Here is a 25,994-nt window from a genome sequence, read left to right as displayed (position 1 = left end):
AGCTAAATAGCCTACTCTTGTTCCTATGTCCCACAGGGTTGAACACATCCATCAATTTTACTGCAGATCCTGCATAATCCTCCATATCAAATTTGTGAAAAATGTGCCACAGCTGGCCTTCCAAACGCAAACTACACCACTTGCCTTGCTGAATACAAGACCACAGCAAGGAAGCTGGAAGGCCGAAGAGGCGGTGACATAAAGAGGAGGAAGATATGCTTTGCTTTCTTAATTTTCTTCAAAGTTCGTTGCTCAAGGCCCTGAATTGGCTGAAAATTCATACTTGGATTGGATTGGATTTGTTTATTGTCACGTGTACCGAGGTACAGTGAAAAGTATTTTACTGCGAGCAGCTCAACAGATCATTAAGTGCATGAAAAGAAAAGGAAATAAAAGAAAATACATAATAGAACATAGAACATGCAGTGCAGAAGGAGGCCATTCGGCCCATCGAGTCTGCACCGATCCACTTAAGCCCTCACTTCCACCCTATCCCTGTAGCCCAATAACCCTTCCTAACCTTTTTGGACACTAAGGGCAATTTATCATGGCCAATCCACCTAACCTGCACGTCTTTGGACTGCGGGAGGAAACCGGAGCACCCGGAGGAAACCCACGCAGACACGGGGAGAACGTGCAGACTCCGCAAAGTCAGTGAGCCAGCAGGGAAGCCACAGTGCTAGCCACTTGTGCTACTGTGCTGCCCATAATAGGGCAACACAAGGTACACAATGTAACTACATAACACCAGCATCAGGTGAAGCATGCAGTGGGGTAGTGTTAATGAGGTCAGTCCATAAGAGGGTCAGCTCGGGTAAAGTTCACCTTAGGCAGCAAGTGTTTGGGGGTAAAATGTACCTTAGGCAGTAATGCAAAATAGGCGATGGTGAATCAACAGCCTTTTTCTTTCTCATCACTTTCAACAGGAAAAAGCATCCATCGAGTTGTGTCTTTTGTATTACTGTCTGAACCCAATTTCACACCATTGTCTTCACAATATAAGACAACCTCGTCAAGACTAGAGATCTTGACGTGCCTCACATACAGGACAGGTTAATTGGTGTTTCCAAAGCTGGATCCTGAGCCAGAATAATGTGGGAAAGAAAAGGTGGACAAGTATATCAGCAAATGCTGTTCCAAATCATTTCTTAACACTCGAAACGCAATGCGCCAAGATTTTATCCCATAAAGGCTTGTGTTTAAAAACAATGACAAGCTTAAACATGATTAAAATAATGGTGTATGCCAATGGATCTAAATGGGAAATAGTATCACAGAACAGTTACTGAATGAGCCTTACAGAGACTCAAATTTTAATCCGATTCCTTATCACTAGGCATGGTTACTACTATATAGAGGTGACAATGTATGCTTTCAAGGAAATACACTTTAAAGTTGATCATCCGAATTCATTGTGCCAAATTGCTCCCACTTTCAAGGTATCAGCCATGAGTAGCACTCTCTTGCCTGAATCAGAAGGTTTTGAGTTCAAGTTTCACTCCAGATTCTGGAAGACATAGGGCGCGATCTACCAGCCATGGTGTGCCCAAAAAGCAGCGTGCCACGGCGTAATGTGGCCTATAATTGACAGGAAACCCTGCTCATGAGATCTACCTGGCTCACCACTCCTCGCGAAATTTAATGCGATCTTGCGAGATGTCCCGATGTGAAGCCTGCCCATTGTGGGCAGGATCACTTTTTGGCAAATCTGCATATTAGGGCAAGACAGCTAGTCTCACTCTAATATGCCATTCCCTGAGGTAACTAAGGCGTTGGCATCAATCGCCTTCGCCTTGGAGACCTCGGGCGAGCGCCGTTCAGTACTGGTCTCCACAAACAGGGACCAGACTCATGGGGGGTCTCCCAGGGCATCAGAGGCCCTAGGTGCTTGCCCTCTGGGCAGGATGGCACCTTGACACTGCTGGTGCCATCTGGGCACCTTGGTACTGCCAGCCTGACACCCTGGCAGTGCCACCTGGGTGCCAGCCTGGCACTGCCAAGGTGCCCAGATGGCACTGCCAGCTGGCAGGATCACTAGGCGTACGTGGCACTGAGGAGTTTCTGCGAGCTGGGTTCCTCAATGCAGGGTACGGGACTAAATGCGGCCTCGACCCGCCTTCCCCGCAGAGGCCCCGTATCTAACCGGAGTCACGTTAGATAGCGTGTTTTTCAGCGCTGTGAGTGCCGGGGAACATGCAATTAAATGCGTTCGCTATGGGACATAGTTCCCATTTGATTAAATCGTGCCCTCAATCTAGTTTGATACTTTAGTGTAGTGCCAACTGCTGCATTGTTAGAAGTGCCATCCTTGAGATAAAACACTGAACCAAAGTCCTGTCAACCCTTTAAGGTGGATCCCAGTTGCAGTGCTGAAAACCTGTGTTCCAGTACTAAATGCACCCCGAGTCAAGTTATTCCAGTACAGCTATAACACTGCCTTTTATACAACAATGTGGAAAATTGAGCAGGTGTGTCTTGTCTGGAACAAATAGAACTCCAGTCTGCTGAATTATCATTCTATTCAGTATATTCTCAATGTAAGCAAAGTGTCATCAACAGTTGCTATCAAGTGGCCCGTGCTCAGCAATAACCTACATTAATGCTCAGTTTGGGTTCCACCAGGGTCAATTGGCTCCAGGCATTATTATAATCTTGATGTGGAGACGCCGGCGTTGGACTGGGGTGAGCACAGTACGAAATCTTACAACACCAGGTTAAAGTCCAACAGGTTTGTTTCGATGTCACTAGCTTTCAGAGCGCTGCTCCTTCCTCAGGTGAATGAAGAGGTATGTTCCAGAAACACATATATAGACAAATTCAAAGATGCCAAACAATGCTAGGAATGCGACCATTAGCAGGTGATTAAATCTTTACAGATCCAGAGATGGGGTAACCCCAGGTTAAAGAGGTGTGAATTGTGTCAAGCCAGGACAGTTGGTAGGATTTTGCAGGCCAGATGGTGGGGGATGAATGTAATGCGACTTGAATCCCAGGTCCCGGTTGAGGCCGCACTCATGTGTGCGGAACTTGGCTATAGCTTGAAGGGTGGGAGAAGGGCAGATAAGTAGGGGCCTCTGGGAGGTTGGAGGGGTGATGGGTGGGGTCCTGGAAGGGAGGGGGTGCTGTAAGCGGGCTTAGGGAGGGCCTGAAGAAGGGGGACCCCCAGAAACCCCATAGCGAGGTGTCCTCACTTGGGGTGTGTGTGGTAGTGTCCATGTGTGTGGGGGGATGACATTACCCGTGGGTGTGGGGTGTGGGGGACCCACCAGCTCACTTAGAGATTGGGGCACCCTTTTAAAATGTCTTCTTGATCTCTGAATTCCCCAGCACTAAAAAAATTCTAAGTGTGGGCTAAACCGATGAGAACTCCCCAGAGCCCAAACAAGTGACTAAGTGCCATTGAATAGCAGTGGGGAACTCGCCAGCAGAGCTGGCGGGAAACTCCCTAAAACCCCCACCACAAATTAACTTAGAAATTTCTTGGGAGAATCGCTCCCAGTATTACAATCACTGAATACCCCACCATCAGTATCCAGGGGTTCTCACTCACCAGAAGCTTAACTGAACAGTAGACATACTGTGGCTTCAAAAGCAGGTGAGAGGCTGGAAATTCTGCAGCGGGTAACTCAACTCCTGACTCCCCAAAGCCTGCCCACCATCTACAAAGCACAAGTCAGGATTGTGATGGAATACTCTCCGCTTGTCTGGATGAGTGCAGCTCCAACAATACTCAAGAAGCTTGGCACTGTCCAGGCCAAAGCGGCCTACTTGATTGGCACCCATTTGCCACCTAATACATTCACACCCTCCGATGCACCGTGGCAGCAGTGTGCGCCATCTACAAGATGCACTGCGCGCCATCTACAAGATGCACTGCAACAACTCAAAAAGGCTCCTTCGACAACACCTACCAAACCTGTTACCTCTCAAACCTAGAAGGACAAAGGCAGCAGATGCATGGAAGCACTGACATCTACAAGTTCCCCTCCAAGCTACACACCACCTAGACTTGGAACTGCACTGCCGCTCCTTCACTGTCACTATCAAAGTCCAATAACTTCCATCCTAACAGTGCTGTAGGTGTACCTACACCACAGAGCTGAATTAGTTCAAGAAGGTAGCTCACCACTGCTGGCTTAGGGTTATTTTGGGATAGGCAATAAATGCTGGCCTTGCCAGGGGTGCTCACTGTGGTGAATGTATTCACCATAGTATAAACTGTCTGTTTGGTACTGTGGCCTATGGCCAGGAAATGGTAATACGATCAACTCTGTCTGTATAGTACTGTGGCCTATGACCAGGAAATAGTAGTACGATGTACCACCATGTATTGTACAGGAGCCCCGGTGGGCTCCGCCCCTGGCTCCGCCCCCCTCCCCCCCCCCCCCCCGGGGCTGTATATAGGCCTGGCCACCTGTGGGCGGCACTCATTGTTACTGAACTCACAGGCAGGCAAGTTCTCGGTTAATAAAGCCTCTGTTCTCTCGTTCTCATCGTCTTGCTGTGAATTGATGGTCCAACACTCACATTCCATGAAGGAGAAAAATGTCCCATAGGATTATTTTGAAGATGAGCCGGGGAGTTCTCGCCCGGTTTATGTTTACTACTCAACCAACATTGCTAAAGAGAATTATCTAGTCATAACCATATTGCTGTTTGAGAGAGCTTTCTGTGTGCAAATTAGCTGCAACACTTATTACTTCAATTGTATTGCATTGGCTGTAAGCAGCTTTGTAAATCCCTGATGGTCTTTCTTTAATAGTGCATCCTGACAAACGTCTGCTACAAATCTCGGGCGGGATTGTCCGACTCCCCGCTGGGTCGGAGAATCGGCGGGAGGCGGCGTGAATCCCATCCCCGCCGGCTGCCGAATTCTCCGGCACCGGTGATTTGGCGGGGGCGGGAATCACGGCGCGCCGGTCGGCGGCTGCTGGCAGCGGCACCCCAGGCGATTCTCCGGCCCGCAATGGGCCATGTGGCCGCCCGTTTTCGGCCAGTCCCGCTGGCGTATATTACACCAGGTATTTGCCGGCGGGACTTGGCTGTGCGAGCGGTCTCCGGGGTCCTCGGGGGGGGGGGGGGCGCTGGGGGATCTGGCCCCGGGGGAATGCCCCCACAGTGACCTGCCCCGCGATCGGGGCCCACCAATCCGCGGGCGGGCCTGTGCCGTGGGGGCGCTCTACTGTTCCGCATCGGCCGCTGTGGTCCTCCGTGATGGCCGGGGCGGAGACGAACCCCCTCTGTGCATGCGCTGGTATGACGGCAACACATGCTGGCGCTCCCACGCATGCGCCAACTCGCGCCGACCGGCGGATGCCCTTCAGCGCCGGTTGGCGTGGCGCCAAGCCCCTTCCCCACCGGCCGTTGTGGCGCAAACCACTCCGGCGCCGGCCTAGCCCCTGAAGGTGAGGAGGATTCCGCACCTTTGGGGCGGCCCGATGCCGGAGTGGTTCACGCCACTCCTCGGCATCGCGACCCCCTGCCCCGCCAGGTAGGGGAGAATCCCTACTGAGCGGACATCTTCCTGAATCATACTTGGCAATTTGAAATGGCTACCGGGCTACGATCACAAAATCAAGAATTGCCTGTAGTGCAAAGCTGACTTTTGCCACTCTCGTGCTGCCATTTCACTTGCTGCACCACCAATGAAAAGCTAGACGGACTTATACAGGAAATTGCATCCACAATGGTGTTAATTGGCTACTTTTGAAGTGCAGTCACTGTGGTAATGTAGGAAATACGGCAGATAATTACCACACAGCAAGGTCCCACAAACAGCAATGAGATAAATAAGCAGATATTTTAGATAAATGTTAAGAAGAAACAGGGGCAAACTATTTACTCTTCTTTTAATTGTACTGAAGGGCAAGAAGCCGGCTGTCCATTAGTTAAATGGAAGGGGCAGGAATGGGAAGCAAAATCATTCTGAATGTCAGGGTATTTGCACATTTTCTCCACAAGCTTTACAACGTCTCAGAATTTACTTTGCATTTTATATAATGGTGGTACCGCCAATGTCTCCGCCAATTTCTTTCCAGTGTGTGCGGGAGGATTAAGTGACCCCTTTAAATTAATTTGTGTGCTGCGCCTGCGAGATGGTTTAAAGAGCTCAATTCATCGGCACGGCGGCTCAGTGGTTAGCACTGCTACATCACCGCGCCGAGGACCCGGGTTCGATCCCGGCCCCGGGTTACTGTCGTTGTGGAGTTTGCATATTCTCCCCATGTCTGTGTGGGTTTCACCCCCACAACCCAAAGATGTGCAGGGTAGGTGTCTTGGCCACGCTAAATTGGGAAAAAAAATGAATTGGGTACTCTAAATTTATTAAAAATATAAAAAGGTCTGATTTGCGTGTGATCGCGTGGGGACGTTTGGGCTGCTCTGTGTCCATAGACACCCTACTTTGTGAGGGCACTGGATCTCACCCCATGAGAAAAATTCCAAGTCCTACACAACTGTGGAATGTCCAATGCAAATGACTTAAGGAGACTACAACGGGAAATCCAAACACATGACGTGCTGCTCCTACTGAATTTCCCCAGCATTGCAGAACAATGTGATGCAAATATTGCCACTTCTGCTGATGCCGCTGGTCTCAATTGCAATGTTTACGCAGCAATTTCAATCTGAAGGTGTAAATATGTGGTGACAGGAGTTGAGTGGATTTGATCTTTATATCTGAGTTCTTTTGTGTCAGGAATGTCAGAGAGCAGGGTAAACAACAAACTACATTCATATAGCACCTTTAATGTACCTTAATGTCCCAGTGTGCTTCACCTGAACATAATCAAACAAAATTGGACACCAAGCCACACAAGGAGATATTAGGTCAGGCTAAAAGGTAGGTCAGCAAAGTAGTTTTGAGGAACTTGTTTAAGGAAGAGAGAGGGATAAAGGGTTAGGGAGGGAATTCCACAGGTAGCTGAAGGCACACTTCCAGTGCATTGTGGGCCAGAGGACCTTACAGAGATAGGGAGGGGCAAAACCACGGAGGAATTTGAAAACAAGGCAGAGTGTTTCAAAATTGAGGTGCTGCCAACCCAGAAGTCAATGTGGGTCAGCAGGCACAGGAGAAATAGGGGCATAGGACGCGGTGCGGGCTGCGATGTGCACAGCAGAGATTTGAATAAGCTGAAGTTTGTAGAGTGCGGAAGGCCGGTGGCAAGCCGAGAGAGTATGGGAATAGTTGACTCCACATGTAACAAAGGCATGGACGAGGGTTTCAGTATCAGATGATCTTAGACAGTGACAAAGACAGAACATTAATATATGAATGTCTGCTGATTAAAGTATCAGCTTGTAATTTATATTACAACTCGCTTGTTTGTAATGTTCAGACTCTGAGATTGGATATTACCATTGACCAAAGATTTATAAATTTATAAAGCTTTCCTCCAATTCTATCCTCTAAGGCATTTCCCGCTTCCTTCACCCTGCCACTGGCAGTTGTCCAGGCTTTAAGATCGCAAGTCCCTCCGTAAAGTTCTCTGTTTTGCTCTTCTCATTTAAGATGCTCTTAAAACCCACCTCTTGCCTGTCCTCATGCTGCATTATGTGACTTGATGTCAAATTTTGTCTGATTACTTGTGGGTAGCATTGGATGTTTTAATACATTAAGGGCACAATATAAACACAAGTGAAAGAGTTAACAATCATGCTGCACATGCACTTCATTACAGATTTGTTATTAATCCTACACAGGAAGATAGTAATCCCACGTTCCATGTCACATGCTATTGAGAGTGCGACCAGATTCTGCCCCCCCCCCCCTGCTGGATCATCCAGATGTACAGCAGTCCAGTGAAGTCCTCAGTACTGCAGCTGTGCACTGAAAAATTAGTTAATTTCAGGTGGAATTATAGTGAGACACTTTAGGTGCAATTTAATGAGGGCAGCAAGGGGCCCAACGTCTGGCACCAAAACTGCGGCATCTCCGTTCGCTGCTGGTTGAAGTTGAAGTTCGCTGCTGGTTGAAGTTGGAGGCAGTGGGGGGGGGGGGGGGGGAAAGAGAGATTTGTAAGGTTGGAGGGTGTTGGTTGGAAATAACGGTGCCTTTCACCTTCCTACTCAGGACTTAATTGGAGCGACACAGGAAGGTGGTGAGATTTCCAACCACACCCTCCCACCTTATCAAACAAAGCCCCCCACCGTACTGCCTCTAAACGCATCTGAGGGGGGTGATGGGCATTAAATGTTGCCCATAATTGGCCTGGGCTAGGAAGAGGAGTGTTCGGAGCCAGAGCTCCTTATTCAAGATAATTAAATGATCGGTCCCGCTGTAAATGGCGAATCCATGGCTGTCCGCTGAGGAAGGGATTCAGCTCAGTAGTGACGCCCTTTCCTAACCTTGTAAGGCCACCCTGGTTCACTTATGAATGACCACTTGGGCAAAGAACTGAACAGGCAGGAGGGTCTTTCAGTGGAACTATTCCCATGAACGAACCGCCAACTACAGCAAGTGGCTAGAGGAGAGAGGATTGAAAACATACAAACATACAAATTAGGGGAGGGGAGTAGGCCATTCAGCCCCTCGAGCCCGCTCTGCCATTCAGTAAGATCATGGGTGATCTGTTTGTAACTTGGACCCCGCATTCCTGCCTAACCCTGATAACCTTTCACCCCCTTGAAAACGCTGCAGAATATTCCCCTCCGGGGTCTTTTTTATTTACTGATGCCGCTTCCAGTTTGCTCACCTGGGAGAGTATCTTTTCTAGAGATGTGCTCTCCTTTACTCCCATGGTAGCCAGAGTTGGTCCCGGTTGTGTCATAGTCCGACTTCCTTTCTTTTAAGTTGATCATCTCTCGTGGAGAGGCTGGGGCACTCGCTGGAAAAAAGGGAGCACTACGTTATTCCAATACATCTCCTGCATCCTTGGACAAGCAAGAGGTCGGTGCCTCCTGACGCTGGCAGAGTGTTCCCTCGGTTCTGCTGGCTGAAAGAAATCCTTTTAGGACTGAGGCACGGCTTGGGGCAGAGATTCACCTTCGACTGCGAGCACAGATCAGGCAATAGCGAATCGGCAGCTAGTTTTGAACCCCAGCCCATTATCTAATCCAGTGAAGACAACAGAAAAGAAAATCATTGGGATAGAAATTTGAATTGTGTGTTCACGTCCCTTAAGTGGGATCTGAACTCACAATCTCCTGACTCAGAAGGAAGAATCACTTAGTGACAATGATATTTTCGGGCCCATTAAAGATATTGGGCAAAGTTCGAATAAAGGGGCCAATGCAATGATTGTGGCGAAGCATGGAGCCAGGATCTTCTTTGACTTATGGCCTAATGAGCTAGCTTTAGAGTGTGGTCAGTTCATTATCAGGATTTTAATCCAATTCTTCCTTGTAAATGAATGAATAAAACTGCTGCCGTGGGAAAAGCATCTTCATGATAAACGTGGATTGATTTTACGCCTTTCATAACCTCAAGATGCCCCAATCCACTTTTTAGCCAATGAGGTTCTTCTGAACTGAAGTCACTGTTCAGCAAGCAACAATGTGATAATGATCAAATAATCTGTTTTAGTGATTTTGAAAAACAAATTCCAGTTAAGGGACAATTTAACGTGGCCGATCCACCTACCCTGCACATCTTTGGGTTGTGGGGTTGAGACCCTCGCAGGCACGGGGAGAAGGTGTAAATTCCACATGGGTAGCGACCCAGGGCCGGGATGGAATCCGGGTCCTCGGCGCGGTGAGGAAGCAGTGCTAACCGCTGCGCCGCCGTGCCACCTTTGTTAGTGATGTTGGTTGACGGATACCTAATGGCCAGGAAACCGGGCAACACCTCCCTGTTTTTGTTTGAAATAGCACTGTTGCTCTTTTGCATATGGGAGACAGACGAGGCTTCGGTTTAAAATCTCATCGGAAAGGTCGCACCTCCAACAGTGCAGTACTCCCTCAGCACTGCACTGGAGTGTCAGGGTAGGCATTGTGTCAAATTCCCGGAGTGGAGCCTGAGACCCCATCTCCTGACTTAAAGATGAGAGTGCTACCACTGTTTCACAGAAAAACATCAGCAGAAAGCGATACACCGGAGAAAACTGTTCCACCTCAGTGAAGAGTTTAAAAAAAAACCTCAAACAGTCTTTTGAACTGTTAGATATTTTAACAACAGACCGAGCAGAATAGGAAATCTCAGGAGTATCTGTTCGAAATGGGTGAGCGGAACCCGCCCATTAACCCTTATCACAAAACCAGTCCACCGAGTTTTTAGTTTGTACCTTGTTCACACATTTTTTTAGAACTTCTCTGCAAGCAGAGAAAGATAGAACAAGATTGATGCTTTAACATTTGAAAGGATAATTATTCCTTTTGCACAAATGAGGAACTGAACTGTCTTTTCTATCCCATGCCGCTTAGGAAATAATTGGCTGAAGTTTGAGTGTAAAGAGCCCGTCTACAAATTCTTGCTGCACTGAATTTGGCACCTTGAGAATTGGACCCTAATTTTGTGCAAAAGGAAACGTTATCCTTTCAAATGTTAAAGCATCAATCCTTGCTCTATCTATCTCTGCTTGCTGAGAATGGAATGTGTTTACAAGGTAAGAACAAAAAATTCGGTGGACTGTTTTTGTGACAAGGGTTAATGTTTGAAGAACAAAGTTATCTCTTACAGGATTCTCCTGGCATGCAGCCTGTTCAGAGTATTCCAATTGTGCAACCCGGTTAGCAGCGCAGATTTCCTCTCTTAAAAGTATGAGATGTCATGCTTCCATTCCCCAGCTACCTCCATTAAAAATCATCACTGGTTTGCTCCCTTGGCAAATCTTTGACAGAAAATCTCTTCTTGACAACTGCCAATTTCATTGCAAGGCCACTGGGGGACGAGAAACCTGACTGGGCTGCATCTGGGATTTCGATAGGAAGCCAAATACATGCCAAGTCAATAAGTGTTCTCCTTGGCTTTCATTTAGCCACCTACCTACCAAGTGTACAATCCCTAATCATCGGAAGAGAACAGCGCTGCCAACCGTGCCCAGGAGACTGCCAATGAACCGGACTATTTAACATCCCACTGCTCTACAATTGAAGCTGGTATGTAGCCTGTTCCAACACCATACGTTGCCCTGTGCTGAGTCCTTGCTCAGAGTCGTATATGTGTCAGGTGATTTTAAAAAAAACTGCACTGGTGAATTGGTTTCCCAGCTGCGCATTTAATCAAAAGGAGAGTGTCGGGACACATTCTGACTGACAGGTTTTATTTGAGTCATTTTTGTTTTGAAAATACAATGATTGTGTTTCTTGTAGCCTGAAGAATGGCATCTGGAGCTACAAAATGATTCAAATGTTTTAACCCTTTAAAGGATAACATTCCCACTCTGAAATATGAATGTGTCATCTTGCATCCTACAAAAAAATATTCTGCATTACTAAATCATGGGTGCTGTCAAATGTTATTTTCCTCTTTACTATCTATATGGAATAACTTGAGCATGGTTTTGTATGCAGAGTGACAGATGGCCATGGGTACAGATCAAGGGCAATGTTAAGACATTTAAGTGACATTGCAAATTACTTCAGGGGCTATGCAGTAATTTATGAATGATATTCGGACTGCAACTCAAACATATTTTTGGGTATTAAATTCTTGCTCTGGACGGAATTTTGCCAGAAATTGGCAAAGGCTGATAGCGGGCAGGGAAAGGGCATTGTAGCCAGCGACAGCAAAAGCTCCTTCCTCCGCCATATCGTCCCAGACTCAGTGTGAAGAACTTAAAGGGGTGGTTCCACAACACAACGGTAGCAGGGCGGGCTCAATCAGCAACTTAATCTCTCGACGATCAGGGCACCATTTTTCAAGGCTGCCCCAGCACACAAGAGTTCACCAGGAACATCCCACCTCCCCCCAGCACTCCCCTTGGCAGTGGCAGGGGGCAGTGCCTGGGTAGTGCCTGGGCACTCCCTGAGCGATGTATTCACCTGAGTCAAGTTTCCCGCCAGTTTGTCCCTGATGTGAATGGACTTTCTTACAGGTGAACGATTCAGGTGTAAAGGCCTAATAATGAGAGGAGAATGTATTGAAACAATCTTCCTGACGTTGGGAAATTCGCCCTGTCGTTGATGGGGGAGGGGACACTCCCGCCACACGTTTATGTCCACGTGAGAAGCGATTTGGGACTGCTAGTGAGATTTTCTGCTCCCGTCACTGACGGAGTGCAATGCTGCTGGATTCTTTCAGATGACATGTGACGCAGAGATCCCGCCTGCTCTCTCAGTGGGAAGCAAATGGTCTCATGGGAGTACTTGGAGAAGGGCATTGAGTTCTACCTAGTACTTTGGCCAATACCATGGGGTGGATTTCTCATTGCCTGACACTGGTATCGGGATTCCTGATTGGGCGGAGAATGGAGCATTGAGGGAAAACAGGGTCTGGCACCCAGTTGCAATGCTCCGATCTCCCGCTGACGGCCTCAGTGCGTTACCCGCTCCACGTTGGTGGGAGGATGAAAATCACTGATTTGCATCCATTTCCATTCGACTAACGAGCTGGATGCCCGAGTCTCCACCCCCGCCCCACTCCATCCCACCCGCCAGCCCTGTTTTGTACCAACTTCTCTACAGGAAATCCTATGGGCTGGCTTTGGTGCAAGTTGTCCCAAGTATGGCCCTGACACGGTGGATCCCGAGGTGGGTCAAGGGGGTCAATGTGTAACTGAGGTGCACCCCAAAGCCCATTGAAAGGCCCCCCTCCCACCACAATGCAAATCCCCCCCCCCCCCCGCTGAAAGGTAGGGGTGTCTTCCCCCCATCACGGGAATAATGGGTCACCCTTCCACAGTACGCACGCCTGACGGTGACCCCTTCCTAATGAGAACCCCCCATCAGAGACCCCCCATCAGAACCTCCATCAGAGACACCCATATGAGAGATCCCCATCAATCACCCTGCCTAAAAGCTGAAAGCAGTCCAGGCAATAGAGTGAAAAGTCACTTTGTTTTCCCTTCCCCTTCCCTAACATCAACTGCCTCAGACAAAAGCGTTTAAAGCAACTCTTACCAAGTGTCAGAAGTTTCCTCGAAAGGCAAGTACACTTCAAATGGCGACAACCTCTCAAATATAAAGCATCAGACAGAAGGGTTAACTTTCTAATGAGCCTCCGCTCAATCATTTTCACTTCAGACATCCCCCCTTTATGCCGACAGCAGGAACCCCCCCCCCCCCCCCCGATCTCTTGTACCAGAAACCATTCCCCACCCCCCCCACCCCCTGCCCCCCCGGTGAGCAACACCCTGCTTTGGGGATCGCCAAATGCCCCTCTTCATATACCCCCCTCATGCATACCTCTTTTAGTTCCTGTCCCTTTCCAGGCCTTGCCCCTCAGCATTGCCAACATGGCACTGCAGCTGGTGCCCTGGTAGTGCCAGGCTGTCATGGTGCCAAGATGCCAGGGGGCAGTACGAGGGCACTGCCCTGCTATGTCCCCAACCACCTGGAGGCTCAAATGGCCTCAAAGCCACCTGGCACGGTCATCATGCCTTGTCTCCGGTGGTGGAGACCAGTTGTGATTCCCGCCAGCCTAATGCTGAGCCAGTCCGGGGGTTTGGGAGATGGGAGTAACTGTTCACTGTTACTCAATAGTATTATGTATTTGAGAGATCGCTTAGTGAGCACAGGAACATTATGGGCGGGATTCTCCATTGCCCGACGCCGAAATCGTGTTTGGCGAGAGGGTGGAGAATGGGCTCCGACGCCGATTGTCAGCCATGTGCATGCGCGGCTCTGGACTTGGTGATTCTCTGGCCGTTTTCAGCGCGGGAGGTGGGGGTTTCTCTCAGCGCTGGTGCTAGCCCCTCTCCGGTCCCAGAATCGGTGAGGGTTTCACACTGATTTTTTGGTCTTAAAAGACCACACATGCTCCGCTGGCACCAGCACTTAGCCGCTGAAACGGAGAATCCAGCCCTACATGTTATTTCAATTCCTTTTTCAGAGTTACAAAGCCAAAGCGCAGTGTGGACAGGGGCACACCCCGATCCCAGCTCCTTGCCTGCTCCAAAAACCAATTCAAATTGAGTCCAATTCATGGCCCCACAAGAGAGACATACCAGGTCTGGGCATTACACCTGACCTCACACTCGATCTTAGCCAAAAGGCCGAGAAACGATGTAGCATTATATGTTAACATTTCCAAATAATAAAATACTAAAGGCTACCTAGTTCGCTTCCTACCATTGGGCACTGCTTCCACTGATCCCTGGGATTACAGACTAATATTGAAAAAGATCGGTAGGACTCAAAGAGACACTCTATTCTGGCCTGGCACATTAGATTCCTGTGGTGTGTATATATATATAAATGTATGGGTGTATATATATATATATATATATATATAAAATTATACATATATATTTTATATCTATGCAAAGATGTGCATGTTAGGTGGATTGGCCATGCTAAATTGCCCCTTAGTGTCCAAAGATGTGCAGGTTAGCTGGATTGGCCATGCTAAATTGCCCCTTAGTGTCCAAAGATGTACAGGTTAGGTGAGATTACGGGGATAGGGTGGGAGAGTGGGCCAAGGTTGGGTGTTCTTTCAGAGGGACAGTGAAGATTCAATGGGCCAAATGGCCTCCTTCTGCACGGTAGAAATGTGATGATTCTATGATTCTATATGCTCATGGAGCTTCTTGAATGGGGAGGTCTCCTCTGCAGATGTCCACTTGTATCTACTAGCCCGTCCAGCTCCCTGGCACTGTAGGGCTTGGTAACTCCTTCCATTCACCTCCTGTTGGATATGGTACTGAAAGGGTCTTTGAGATCATCATATTGCAGCAAGGAGTGCCAATGTATTCAAGGGATGAAGGAAGGTCAGAACTTTGTTGGGAAAAAACCTATTAAAAAAATAATAAAAATAATCGAAACCCAAAAGGACCTTGAAGGTCATGACAAATCTTTGTGACTGATTGTTTTTTACAAGAAACATCGTGGGAAGACTCGCTATCCAAAGCTTTCTTTTCCTTTCTTCTCAATGACACGTACAATTTCAGGTCAATTTCACAGATTTAATATCAACCAACTAGTCATCATTTACATGTTCTGGCTCATTTAGAAGCATGATTGCAGCCGATGAGTTACTGCAGTAGAATTTAAATAATGTTCGCTAAGATTGCTTCTGTTTTAGATCAATCCAGGGTACTCGGGGAAGTCTCCGTAAAATTAACCCTGAAAATTTGCCTTGTGCAAAATGTTTCATCATTTCATAAAACAATAAATGTGGGCGTGACATAATGCCAAGCTGAATGATTTCTGATTGTTCCTTGAGTAAGAGGCTCTGTTTGCTGCCTGTTTGCGAGATGACGTAGCTGAGAAATGCTGATATAGTAAGCTTTAAGTGGGGGTCGAACTTAAGAAATTCCAATGTGCTTTGTTTACGAGATATTCCATCCAAAGATATTTTTATGTCGGGTGGTTGACCCATTACTGACTCCCCTTGTTGTTTGTGATTCCTGCATTACAAAAATGATTACTCTTTAAAAACACTTCTGTAAATTGGCAGTAAAGCGATTTTGCACATCCTGAGGTCATGAAATGTTCCTTCTTTCAATATTTAACTTTTATGCGTTGTCCTTCTGTTAAATTTCAGAAGTAGTTTGGCAATGGAACCCAAGGTATCTGTAATTTGGGGAAGCAGGCTGCTTCAACTTGGGCGTCTGTTCCTTCCTTCGTTTCATGAACCTCTTTGAGCACAGAATATAAATAAGGAACAATATACGGGTCATGGAGTCAATGTCCATTTATGGGGGCTGAAGATGGTTGTATGAAAACACAAGATCGTGCCTCAAGTATATAGACATCTATTACATTCAGAAATGGTCACATTGGCTTAGAAGACTGAACTGAAATTATATAATGGTGCCCATCAGTCTTGCAAGACCCAAATAGGTATTCAAGTCAATGGCCTGCAAAAAATCGATTCTATTTTGAAACAAGGTGAAGCTCTTCATTCCCTCCTTAATACCAGAGCAGCGATTCATGGGTCATCTGACACTGATGGATGGTAGTAGCTACAAATTGAGTTTCTCTCAATATAGTTTCTCTGGATGGAATTTTTACCTACCTCTGGCCCTGACCCCATCCCTGAGGTGCCAACCTGGCAGTGGCAAGTTGTCATTGCCAAGCTGGCACTAACAGGGTGCCAGGAGGCACTGCCCAGCCATGTCCCTCATCACTCGGGGGATATACTCCCCGAGGGAGGGTAAAAATTGATCAAACTCCCCTGCCTTTCACTTAAAGAAACCTGCTTGACTAAAACTAATGCCATGGAGATTTTAGAAGGTGGGCATTTTTTCAATTGATCTACAATCCAGTCACAAAATAGTAAGATGACTTTAATTCATTAGCATTTTCCTTCAGATCACTATCTGCTCTTTTGAACGTGCTGAACTCTTACCAAGGACTGATCCCATAGGTAGATCCTGGAGTAAAGGGGAATGATTCCACTGTAGGTCTTAGAATACAGGCCCGCGTAGGCTTCTCGGTTCCATGAGTATGATCCCACAGGTAGGTTCTGTGGTAGAGGGAGGGGTACGATCCCACACTCGGGTATTGGGATATGATTGCATGGGTCGGTACTGGACTACAGGGGTTTGATCCCACAGGTGGATCCGGAGGTACACGTGTTGGATCAAGCAAATAACTACTGGCGCACAGAAGTATTATCCACGGGAAGTCATGCTGGTGGGAGTCACGACTGGTTTCCAAAACCGGAACTCAGTCATGATGACTACGTCAGGGGTTTGGAAATGAGTATATCCCCCGAGTGATGAGGGACATGGCTGGGCAGTGCCTCCTGGCACCCTGTTAGTGCCAGCTTGGCAATGACAACTTGCCACTGCCAGGTTGGCACCTCAGGGATGGGGTCAGGGCCAGAGGTAGGTCAGGGCCGGCACATCTAGAGAGCTCCATCGGGGGCTTTCCATTATGTGGGGATGGGGGCAGATTAGAATTGGTGGGGGGATGCCTGAATTGGTGGGGGCAAGAGAGGGAAGGATGTCTGTGGTGGGCGGGGGGAGGGGGCTATAATGTTCCGATGTCGGAGGTGATGGGGGAGGGGGGTCTTCAATTTCACTTTGAGATCAGGGTGCCCTTTAAAAAAAGGTGCCCGATCTCTGAATCCCGGCTTTGACCGTGAGTTTAGGTACACCGCCCACAGCTGCCTGTGTGATCCTCGCCAGCAAAATTGCACAGAGTGCTGTTTTATCTGGCTAGAAAAGCACGTAAGATGTCACAATTGGCAACATTGGAATAGGTGGAAATGCCAACGATTATTGGCTATCAGTTAAAGGTCAATATAAGTTTGTCAAGCTCATTGAGCTGTTCAAAAGGCATAAAGGATTCTTGGCTTTTTAAACTGAGGTAGAGGCCAGAATATCAAGGCTCTTTGGTACGGAATGGCATGCGGGGCAGCTGTAAAATTGGGCATCATGCGAACAATGCCTTTCCCGATGCCTATCCATCTGCCCCTGCAACAATTTTACCAGCGCTGAGTGGGGGTTGCATTGGGTGGCCCATTGGCCCTTGGCGCATTACGTCCTTACGTGGCCAATAAAGGGGTTTCTCCACCCTTTCTGAGATCCTACCCTGTGCAAGGTGAGACTGGTCTGTTTCGAGCTCACCAGTCTGGGGGCTGGCCAAAAGGAAGTGCCATATTTTGCAGCCCCTTGTGCCAATTGGAGTTCGCGCCAAGCTATTTCCTACCTAGTGTTCCCCCTTCCTGCTGCCTGCCCACTTCAGCCATCCCTCCCCCTTCCCCCCACATATCCCTCCCGCTGGTTTGTCACCTTGACACAGGTCAGATGTCAGGCCTAGCTTCACCTGCGCTCCATCACAGCAACTTGCCCTTAGGGATTGTTGTAATCCCAGCTGTGGCCACCACTTCTGCGACTGTCGCGACAAGGGACTTTCTCGTCATTTGATTGGCTGGCAGATTTTAGAAACTGGATTTCTTTTCCAGTGAGGGGTGGAAGTCTCTCCTCAAATCAATGAAAGACCCAATGGGCTTTGCTTCCGACTTTTACGCTAGAGGAGGGGCCGGGACCTTAACCCCGATTTAAAATTCACCCCACAGAGTTCAAAGGCAAGGAAGTTTATGGTAAACATTTTATAAATCACTCTATACACCTCAGATGGAGTATTGTGTCCAATTTGACGATCCACACTTCAAAATGAATTGAAAGGCCTTGGAGTGTGTGGAGGAGATTTATTAGGATGGCACCAGGGACGAAAGGCTTTGGATACGTGGAGAGGCTGGAAAAGCTGGGATTTTTTTCCCCAGAGCAGGAAAGATTAAATTGAGTTTTAATCCATATGTTCAAAATCTCAAAATCATGAATGGCTAGCTAAGCTAAATCTGTTTTCATTGACAAGCGGTTCAGTGACCAGCAGATGCAGATACATGACAATTGGCAAAGAAACCAGAGATGAACGCAATGTTTTCTACATAGAACATCGTTATGAGCCACTTGAAGGGTGATGAAAGCAAACTCACTGGTAACTTTCAAACAATTAGACATTTACTCAAAGAGGAATAATTTGCAGTGCTAAGAGGTGGACGGATCCTTAACAGAGTCAGCACAGATACAGCATGCCAAAGGACTTCCTTCCATGCTGTTACATTCTATGATAAGCAATCGACCATTTTAAATCTAGACTTCCCAAATGGCGGAGACTCACGGTGCCTGCAATTGGAGAGATATCTGCCCTTCTGGCCAGATCGGGAAAAGACCCGTGGTGTGGTGAAGCTTACCTGAGCGATTGTTCGGGGACATCCTTATGGGTGATATGGAGGGAGTGCGTGAGGAGGAGTAGGGCCTCTGCCTGTCCCGCTCTATTGTGGAAGACGAGGCCACAAAATGATACTGAGCCCATCCGTCCTACAAAAAAATGAAATCAGTATGTTATGTGTCATTACTATCATAAGACAGAATGTGGGTTGGGACGAAGGACACCCCAGGAGCATTCTATTCACTGACACAATCTAACTAGGTGGAAAGAAAAGTAAGAAGAGGGGAGACAGTTACTGTAAAGATTTCAAAGCCACCCTCGAGCATTTAAATAAACTGTGAATTGATGCAAACCAGCCTCACATTTATGGTTCAACTGAACAAGATATGAAAATCTTCAAAACCAATTTAATTAGCGACAGACAGAAGTGGCAAAATAAGCAAATTCGTGAAGTTAGAAAAGGTTCAATTTTTCTAAAACTTGTCAAGTCATGCTCGTGATCACATCTTGAAGTGAGGATTGCAATGGTATAAAAGGCAGAAGCGATCGTTATGATAAATGCTCCGCATACATCTTGAATCGCACTTCCAGGATAATGAGAGAAATGCAGAACTTTTCCAACAAGCAAGAAAGGATTGATGGTTTGAGAGCAACGACAAAAAAAAAAACAAATACCTTGCGTGATTGCCTGGCAGAAATGAGCTCAAGGAGCTCATTCGGACTCTCCACACAATATCAGCTACTTGGGAGTTGTAACCAGACAGCAAGTTAATTGAAGGGTTCAAACCAATTTCCCAAACTGGCCATCAGGGAGTGAACACAAAGCACTGTTATAATGGTTCAGATGAATTCCTGAATCACCAGTGCAAAACTCAAAGTATTTATAACCATCATTTAAAAGTTGGGAGGAACTACTTTTCCACCTTCGAGGCTGGAAGTGGGAGGTGGGAAAACGTCTGTCTTGGCAGGCCCATGATGTATTGGGTACTCTGCTACACAGACGAACCAACACGGTTGCGAATGGTACAACTCAGCTTTATTGCTGACATTTATTTACAGTGGTAAACTGGTTACTGAGGTTCGATCATAACCCTAGAATCTGTGGACCTATTCCTAATACTATCTTGTAGTGGCACTCAGTACATGGTGGATGTCTGAGTGGCTTGCTATGAGCTCTGTGCCCTGAGCTGTCTCCTGCTGGAATGCTCAGGAAGTGTCGTGTTCCCTGTTTTGTACTGTGTATGCTCTTGCCTGTGATTGGCTGTGGTGTTGTGTGTGTGTTGATTGGTCCGTTGATCTGTCCATCAGTATGTATGTGCTATGATGTTTACCTGAATATCATGACACCCCATCCATGCCATCCCAGGCCCCCAACCCGCCCCCTGTAGCCTCTCATGCCGAGCTATGCTCTCAACCCCCCCTCTCTGTCCCATCACTTACCTTACCTCTGAGGTGCTGTGAACCATGGCTCCTTGAAAGGTGGGACCGACTCCATGAAAGTTGCAGAGGACTAGGTGCCTATCTCTGCAGCCCAGGTTGGGATTGCAGGGTGTGGGCTGGTGATCTAAACCAGCGCTCAACCTTAAAAGACACTCCCAAATATTGGAAATCCCGAGAACGGTGGTCAGGAATCCCGGAATGGGGTCCCCCTCGCTATTTCTACAGGGCTCCTGAATCATCCCGACTTGGTGAAGATCCAGCCCATTATCGGTAAGTGTAAAGGTAGGCCGCCTGGTTCTAGACTCCCTCACCAGAGGACATAGTTTCTCTCATCTACCCGACCAAATCCCATAATCATCTTAAACATCTCAATTACCTAATTTCCTAGTACTCTATACTCCGGGAAATACAAGCTAGTCTATGTAACAACTATTTTGATGAGGTTTCACTTGGAGTGGCTTGGAGGTAGCCAATAATAAAAAAAAACGATTTATTTTCACGATTTACAAAGACCTCATGGAAAGACCATGGGCGGGATTCTCTGATCCTGCACCGGGTCGAAGAATCGCCGGGGGGGGGGGGGGGGGGGGGGGTCGCGAAATCCGTGCCGCCGCTCCGACGCCGGGTCGCCAATTCTCCGGCGACTGGACAATTGACGCCAATCGCACCCGCACGGTCGGGAGCCATTGAAAGCGCCCTCCCCCCCGCCGATTCTCCGCGCTTGATGGGCCGAATGCCCACCGAGTTCGGCCGAGTCCCGCTGCCGTCGTTCGCGTGTGGTCCTACCCGGCGGGACTTCGGCGTACTGGCTGCGGGAGCCGTCCTGATGGGGGGGGGAGTGGGGGATCCGACTCCGGGGGTACCTCCATGGTGCCCAGGCCCGCGATCAGGGCCAACCGATCGGCGGGTGGGCCAATTCCAGGGGGGGGGGGCCTTTGTTCCTCGGCGCGGAGATGGGAAACCACGCACATGGGAGGACCCGCACCGGCTGTGCTGGGGCACGTATCGGCAGCTGGAGTTGCGTGAAGCTCTCCAGTGCCGTGCTGGACCCCTGTGCGGCGCAGGATTGCTGCTCCTAGCGGCCAGATGAAGCCGTCTTAAAACTCTCCAGCATTTACGACGGCATCAGTACTTAACCCCATTTTCGGAGAATCCCGCTCCATTATTCTCTGGATCCAGTCTCATCCATGTTTTGCTCTTTTGGAGTCTCTTGGTCAGCATTACCATCATTGCCTATTTAATATAACCCGTTACTCTCCAACAACCAGGATGAGTGGGGTTGTTGTTGGTGATGTCGCTGCTCCACCTTGACAGCAAGCAGCCACAACATCGAAATTAAGGCTGGAATTCTCCGGCCGTTCGTTGGCGGCTGAATTCTATGTCCCGCCAGCAGTCATCCCCGCCCATGGGTTTTCCGGCGGCGTGAGGTGGCTTCAACAGGAATTCCCAATGACAATAATAATCGCTCATTGTCACAAGTAGGCTTCAATGAAGGTACTGTGAAAAGCCCCTAGTCGCCACATTCCGGCGCCTGTTCGGGGAGGCCGGTAAGGGAATTGAACCCGTGCTGCTGGCATTGTTCTGCATTACAAGCCAGCTGTTTAGCCCACTGTGCTAAACCAGCATAGAGACCCCCCCCTCCCCCAGCGAATGGCGTGCCACCTCCTGCCGCCTGGGAGGCCAAAGAATCCCGCTTTAAGTGCTCCACTTACACTATTACAGGTCACTTAAAACAAAGGTGATTTACCAATCTACGTGTAAATCAGCAGGTCAGCAAAACCTGTTGGAAAGTCAGTGGCCTGGGACTCAGATGGAATTAAATGTCAACAGCCTGCTGCCCAGCTCCACTGGAGTGTTCTTACATGGTTCAGGGTTAAAAGGTTCCCACAAATAGCAACAATCAAATTAAACTCAAGTTGGGTGCTGTTAACATCCACAATGATAGTTTATCAAATCCACTTGATCCGGGATTTCATGGCATGGTAGCACAGTGGTTAGCAAGGTTCGGGACCCGGGTTCGATTCCCGGCTTGAGTGACAAACGGAGTCTGCACGTTTTCCCCGTGTCTGCGTGGGTTTCCTTGAAGGCCACAGGACAGGGTAAGCAACTGGCTGCCTCCACCTCAGATGTGCATCCTGGGGACACACGTAGACGTAGTGGTAGAGCTAGGAGGGCAAAGCACATCAAAGATCACTGAGGGCACCGAGGGAGGGAGGGGAGGGGATGGGTGTGTAGGTCAGGGGTGAGGGGGCTGTAGGTGGGGGAGATGGAAGCCCCAATGGGAGGGTGGGGAATTGTCAAACACAATAAACACCTTTGCGTACAACCAGTATGATGCCTCTGCCACCTTCCCTCGCAATGCAGACCAACCTCCAAACCCTTGACCCACCTCCCCAGGCAACTCCCCATTCCTGTGGTACTCACACACCCTCCGGCCATGGACATGTCCCCAGAGCTGGGTCCCTTCCCCTGGGTGTTCGGATGTTGTCTGCTGCGTATGGAGTGTTGCCGACCGCAGCGTCCAGGCATTAAGGTGTGATTGGGGTGCTAGGCAATGACTCCCACATGCTACATGTCCTGCCCACCCACGGAAATCCACTTGGGTTGGGTGAAGTGCTCACTGAACCATGATTGCCAATTCCCTGTTAGTGATAGTCTTCAGCCGCACGGCCAGAGGCCTCGGCAGATGGTGGGGGTTATGAGTGGTCGGTGGGGCAGACAGGCAGGGACAGGGGTTGCTCCAGGAACGGGTACACACGATCCAGTGGTTGGCATGGTAGTGCCATGAGTGGTTACTCCCTGGTTGCCCCCCCAGCACGCCTCCCACACTCCCATGGCGGCCCACCCCTGCGTTGGGTCCCCCACCCCAGCCGCGGGTCCCCCACTCCCCGCCAAACACTGGGGTGGCAAGCCCAGCACCCCCGGGTTCTTTGCCTGTGGGCAAAGATGGCTACTCAACTCCTTGGCTCCCCACTGAAGCCCTTCCACCAGGTTCATGTTTGTCAAAAGCAGGACAAATTGGCACTAGTGCCCAGACCTAGAATACGTGATGCTAAAATGCAACCCCTACTACCTTCCGCGGGGGTTCAGCTCCGTTATCCTGACGGCAGTTTACATCCCACTCCATGCGGACGTGAAAATCACGCTGGACGGAATATACACCACCACAAATAGCCTTGAAACGAAACTTCCCGAGGCCTTGTTCATTGTGGCCGGGGACTTCAATCAGGCCAAGCTCAAGAGCGTACTACCAAGTTACCACCAACACGTCACCTGCTCTACTAAAGGCCAAAACATCCTGGACCACTGCTACACAAATATCAAACATGCCTACCGATCTATCGCCCGCCCACACTTGGGCAAATCCGCCCACAAGGCTGTGCTCCTGCTCCCGGCTTATAAGCAAAAACTGAAGTGGGAGAATCCGTCAAAGAAAGTCGTGCATTGTTGGTCTGAGGAATCGGATGATCTCCAAAGGGACTGCTTAGCGTCAGTGGACTGGTCAGTATTTAAAAACTCTGCAAAAAGTCTGAACGAATATGCCACTACTTTAACTAACTTCATTAGTAAGTGTGTAGAAGACTGTGTGCCAAAGAAGCAAATCCGCGTGTTCCCCAACCGGAAAACCTGGATGACCAGGGATATCCACTGCTTGCTGAAGTCTAGGTCTGAGGCGTTTAAGTCTGGCGACCCTGACCTATACAAGAAAGCCAGATATGATCTAAGGAAATCCATCAAAGATGCCAAAAGACAGTACCGGACCAAGCTCGAGTCCCAGGCTAGCCACGCAGACCCCCGCCCTCTATGGCAAGGTCTGCAAGATATAACGGGCTACAAGATGAAGGCATGTAAAATCGCCGGCTCCAATGCACCCCTCCCGAATGAGCTCAAGGCATTCTATGCCCGCTTTGAACAAGAGGTCAGCGAGAGCGCGCCCTCCACCCTGAAAGCCTCGGATGAACTTGTATCCAAGGTCACCATTGCAGATGTCAGAGCAGCCTTCTCGAAGGTCAACCCACCGAATGCCACTGGCCCGGATGGGGTACCCAGACGAGCACTCAGGTCTTGTGTGGATCAGCTGACGAGGGTATCCGCAGACATCTTCAACCCCTCTTTACAACAATCTGAGGTCCCTATCTGCTTCAAGAAGGCGACCATCATCTGCACCAAAGAAAAGCCAAACAGCGTGCCTTAATGACTATTGTCCAGTGGCTCTGACATCCATCATCATGAAGTGCTTCGATAGGTTAGTCATGGCACAAATCAACTCCAGCCTCCCGGATTGCCTTGATCCACAACAGTTCGCCTATCGCTGCAACAGGTCCACAGGAGACGCCATCTCCCTGGCCCTGCACTCAACACTGGAACACCTAGATAACACAGACTCCTATGTCAGACTCCTATTTATTTACTACAGCTCAGCCTTCAACACTATTATTCCGACGAAACCCATCTCCAAACTCCGTGGCCTGGGCCTTGGCTCTTCCTTCTGTGACTGAATCCTGAACTTCCTAACCCACAGACCACAATCAGTAAGGATAGGCAACAACACTTCCTCCACGGTCATCCTCAACACCGGTGCCCCACAAGGCTGTGTCCTCAGCCCCATACTTATACTCCTTACATACCTATGACTGTGTGGCTAAATTCCCCTCCAACTCGATTCTCAAATTTGCTGATGACACCACTGTAGTGGGTCGGATTTCAAACAATGACGAGACAGAGTACAGGAATGAGATAGAGAATCTGGTGAACTGGTGCGATGACAATAATCTCTCCCTCAATGTCAACAAAATGAAGGAGATTGTCATTGACTTCAGGAAGTGTAGAGCAGAACATGCCCTTGTCGACATCAATGGGAAAGAAGTAGAAAGGGTCGAGAGCTTCAGGTTTTTAGGTGTCCAGATCACCAACAGCCTGTCCTGGTCCCCCCATGCCGACACTATAGTTAAGAAAGCTCACCAACGACTCTACTTTCTCAGAAGACGAAGGAAATTTGGCATGTCAGCTACGACCCTCACCAACTTCTACAGATGCACCATAGAAAGCATTCTTTCTGGTTGTATCACAGCTTGGTATGGTTCCTGCTCTGCTCAAAACCACAGGAAACTACAAAAGGTTGTGAATGTAGCCCAGTCCAACACGCAAACCAGCCTCCCATCCATTGACTCTATCTATAATTCCCGCTGCCTCGGGAAGGCAACTAACATAATTAAGAACCCCATGCACCCTGGACATACTCTCGTCCACCTTCTTCCGTCAGGAAAAAGATACCAAAGTTTGAGGTCACGTACCAACCGACTCAAGAACAGCTTCTTCCCCGCTGCCATCAGACTTTTGAATGGACCTACCTCGTATTAAGTTGATCTTTTTTCTACATCCCAGTTATGACTGTACCATTACATTCTGTAGTCTCTCCTTCCTTCCCCATGTACGGCATGCATTGTCTGTACAGTATGCAAGAAACAACACTGTATACTAATACATGTGACAATAATAATTCAAATCAGTGTGACCTCTTGCTGGGGAGGCCACTGAATGATGGGAAGCCTTTGGATATGGGGTCGCTCCCGTTAATTGTATGGAAATGGGGCTCAAACAGTGATAATTGGTTTCTTGTCACGCTATGGCGAGATCCCGGTTTCGCCGAAGGGAGCCAGTTGGTTGCATCACAAACTATTTGGCACCTGGCACAGTTCACATTTTTGGCCGTTCCCGCTATTTGCCGGCCTCGTTTCGCTTGAGCGAGAGCGTAATGAGGCCAGAGAATAGTGCCCAAAGTGTCTATGCTACAGTAAAAATTGCATTGTAAAAACCCTTGACCACGACCTTCT

General features: G+C 48.6%; 1 protein-coding gene across 7 annotated transcripts in view; it reads right to left on the bottom strand.

Moving 5' to 3' along the window:
- Nucleotides 1–25,994, bottom strand: part of LOC140425471 (catenin delta-2-like) — a 1,686,689-nt gene that overhangs the window by 18,291 nt on the left and 1,642,404 nt on the right. For 6 of the 7 annotated variants that reach the window (XM_072509780.1, XM_072509779.1, XM_072509781.1 and 3 more), the window contains 2 exons: nt 18,743–18,869; nt 8,694–8,825 (listed from right to left, as the gene is read on the bottom strand). In XM_072509780.1, coding sequence (XP_072365881.1) covers nt 8,694–8,825; nt 18,743–18,869 — 259 coding nt within the window. The remainder of the gene's footprint in view (nt 1–8,693; nt 8,826–18,742; nt 18,870–25,994) is intronic. The other variant, XM_072509782.1, reaches the window with a different exon arrangement.

Source organism: Scyliorhinus torazame, chromosome 6 (genome assembly GCF_047496885.1).
Source record: "Scyliorhinus torazame isolate Kashiwa2021f chromosome 6, sScyTor2.1, whole genome shotgun sequence".
NCBI lineage: Eukaryota > Metazoa > Chordata > Chondrichthyes > Carcharhiniformes > Scyliorhinidae > Scyliorhinus > Scyliorhinus torazame.
Note: the sequence above shows the minus strand (reverse complement) of the source record. Positions and strands in the feature narration are given on the sequence as shown.